The sequence below is a fragment of the Triticum dicoccoides genome, chromosome 6B (assembly GCF_002162155.2).
Source record: "Triticum dicoccoides isolate Atlit2015 ecotype Zavitan chromosome 6B, WEW_v2.0, whole genome shotgun sequence".
NCBI lineage: Eukaryota > Viridiplantae > Streptophyta > Magnoliopsida > Poales > Poaceae > Triticum > Triticum dicoccoides.
Window position 1 is genome coordinate 107,556,613 of NC_041391.1, and position 2,649 is coordinate 107,559,261.

Consider the following 2,649-nt stretch of genomic DNA (forward strand, 5'->3'; position numbering starts at 1 on the left):
TCCGATCCGGTGCACGAGGTAGACGAGGCAGTCTTCTCGGTCCTCAGGGACAAGGCAGCACGGCGAGGAAAGGCGGCTGCCGTTGGCAATCACGGCGGCGCGGCGACAGTGGAGGCAATTTGGCGCGGTAGAGGAGAGCGAGCGAGGGAAGTGGGAAGCGAGGGGGGCTAGGTCAGGACAGGGGGGGTGGGGGGTCGACGGGCACATTTAGGCGTCGGGGAGCGTTGGATGGCCGTCGCGTGGCCGTCCGCGGCCACGGACGGCGCGCGCGTCCACCATGCCCCTGATGAACAGGAGGTGGATGACAGGCGCTGGTGGGCTGGGCCTCTACTGTGCACAAGAGGCCCAGGTGAACAGGTAAGTGTAGCACCTTTTCTTTTCCTGTTTCTTTTTGTTTTGTTTTCTATTTTATTTTCTATTTGCACTTTTAACAACAATTCACTTTTGTAAAATGTGTGGCTGGTCTCAATATTTAGTATACAATATACCTCACTGCCACAAAAAGTTTGGGAGTGACTAGAAGTTGTTTGTATTTTTATTAAATGGAAATGACCTAAATGGGGCTGTTTTGGGTACTGTGTTCATATCCAGTGGAATTTTAAACCTTTATAAAAATGTTAGTTAATGCATGAAAATTATCTAATGAATATTTTCAACCTAATGAACATTTTCAATTTACTGTTTTATAAAATTACAAGTTGACTTGTCATTTGAATTTGGATTTGACTTTGGTTTGGAACAAAGTGAAGTTTAGTAAGAATTAATTGGGGTGACATGGCACCATTAACAGGAGTATACTGTAGCATGACACTGGGGGTGTTACACCTAACCAGTGATGGTATGCAGATCTTCGTCAAGATCTACATGAACAACCTCTCAAGACAAGGTGCTCCGATTCCGGGGTGTCATGTAGATCTTTGTCAAAAGGCTCGCATGGCCGCCATCCAGTCCCACCAAAGGTGGAAGAAGCAAGACGAAGCTATCTGGCAACGAGCCCAAACGATCAAGACCCGGGAATGACGGCGCCGAACAACGACTACCTCCAACTGGCTCGCACTCAGCATAATGTCCCCAACTGTGGTGGTTTTTTGCAATTTACTCCTAATGCTATACACCTTCCCGAGGTTGACATTGTTTTCCCTTAACTGATTTATCAAATCTTTTTTGTGAACGTCGGTGTGTTTGTGCGACGGTTAGTGCAACCTCTCTCCCATTGTTGGAGACATGGAATGGTTGGGCACTCGCATGTGCAAGACCTGCTATCCTCTGCCTCCGGCTTCCCCTGCACAGAAATAAAGCAAAATGTCAAGGCTAACCCAAATAATTCAGTTCGACGTGCCGATCGTGTCTCAGAGAACAACTAAGCAGAATTCAGTACGCACCAAGCAGCCACAAACGATCTTTTGCATTGATTTGGTCCTCTGGCGTTCAATTTGCTCTTGCCATACCTGATTCCCAACCCAAGAAGTCATACCTGATTGCCAACCCAAGAAGTGTGTGCCTCACCAAGCGAGCCGAAACTCTGGACTAGTTCTGGTCTTATTACACTTTTCGTAGGCTCCTCCGTGTACTTGTGAATCGACTGCTCTAATGCACCCATCCTAGAAGGGTGCGGCGTTCTGTCTGATGGGAGCCTGGCCCGCTTCTTTCATACACTGCCTCATCCTCCACACCATCTTCCTCCGTCTGGCGTCTCTGCTGACCCTCCGTGACATACCCACCCACCGTCACGCGTGGATGCCATCTGCCCCCGTGTGCTCCTCCTTGGTACCGCTGACACCTGATCCGTGCTCCTCTCCAGAGGATGAGAGAGACGGCCAAAGAGGGAACAGGGAACGACTCCAGGCTGCTGGAGATCGCTAGGAGAGGAATGGGGAGGAGAATGCACAGTAGAAGTGGCAGAGGCGGTGGCACACCGCACATGGATGCCGAAGAGCGATGTGGATGCGTGCCAGAAAGGGCGATGAGGGGGATGCAGGATTTGCTTCTCGGGGAAGGAAAGCAAAGGTAGGTTCCCTCTTGGACAATGTAAAATGTAATTGGTTTATTTCTTGTCAATTTCATTTATAAAACAAACAATGAAGCACACATATAGGCAGGCGCTGCGCATCTCAGACAGAACAAAATACGCTCACAACGCATAAAGCATACAAGGTACAGAACTTGGCTATCCAAAGTGAAGTTTTTTTTCTTGCATCGTTACTAAAAATGCTTGGTCCGACAACAGACTTTGCTTTGGAGCTCAAGGGGAGACAAACCTCGTCTTTGGCAGAATATATAGCAATGTTACTACAAAAAGAATAAACTCTACCTGGCACCAACCAATCTGATCACCTGTTCGGCTAAGGAATCCCTGCGAGCGCTATCATCACCGGCATCCCTCTGGTTGTCACCATTGTTTCTGCCACGGCTAAGGGGTCCTGCTCCACCTCCTCCTGCTGTTGCTGCTGCTGCTCCCCCTCCAATCAGCTCCTGCTCCTGCTCCTGCTCCTGCTCCTGCTCCTCCTCCTCTTGCTCCTGCTGCTGCTGCTGCTGCTGCTGCTGCTCCTCCTCCTCCTGGTGCTGCCGTCGTAGCTCCTGCTCCTGCTCCTCCTCCTGGTGCTGCCGTCGTAGCTCCTGCTCCTGCTCCTGCTCCTCTTGCTCCTGCTG

The 2,649-nt window shown here is 50.2% G+C and overlaps 1 protein-coding gene across 1 annotated transcript in view; it reads right to left on the reverse strand.

Annotated features, from left to right (window-relative positions):
• Positions 1-1,259: 1,259 nt before the first annotated feature.
• The window catches only part of LOC119320861 (pre-mRNA splicing factor SR-like 1), a 4,787-nt gene continuing 3,397 nt past the window's right edge, over positions 1,260-2,649 (reverse strand). Inside the window, exon 6 of the mRNA XM_037594782.1 lies at positions 1,260-1,282. Within this exon, the coding sequence (XP_037450679.1) occupies positions 1,260-1,282 (23 nt within the window). The remainder of the gene's footprint in view (positions 1,283-2,649) is intronic.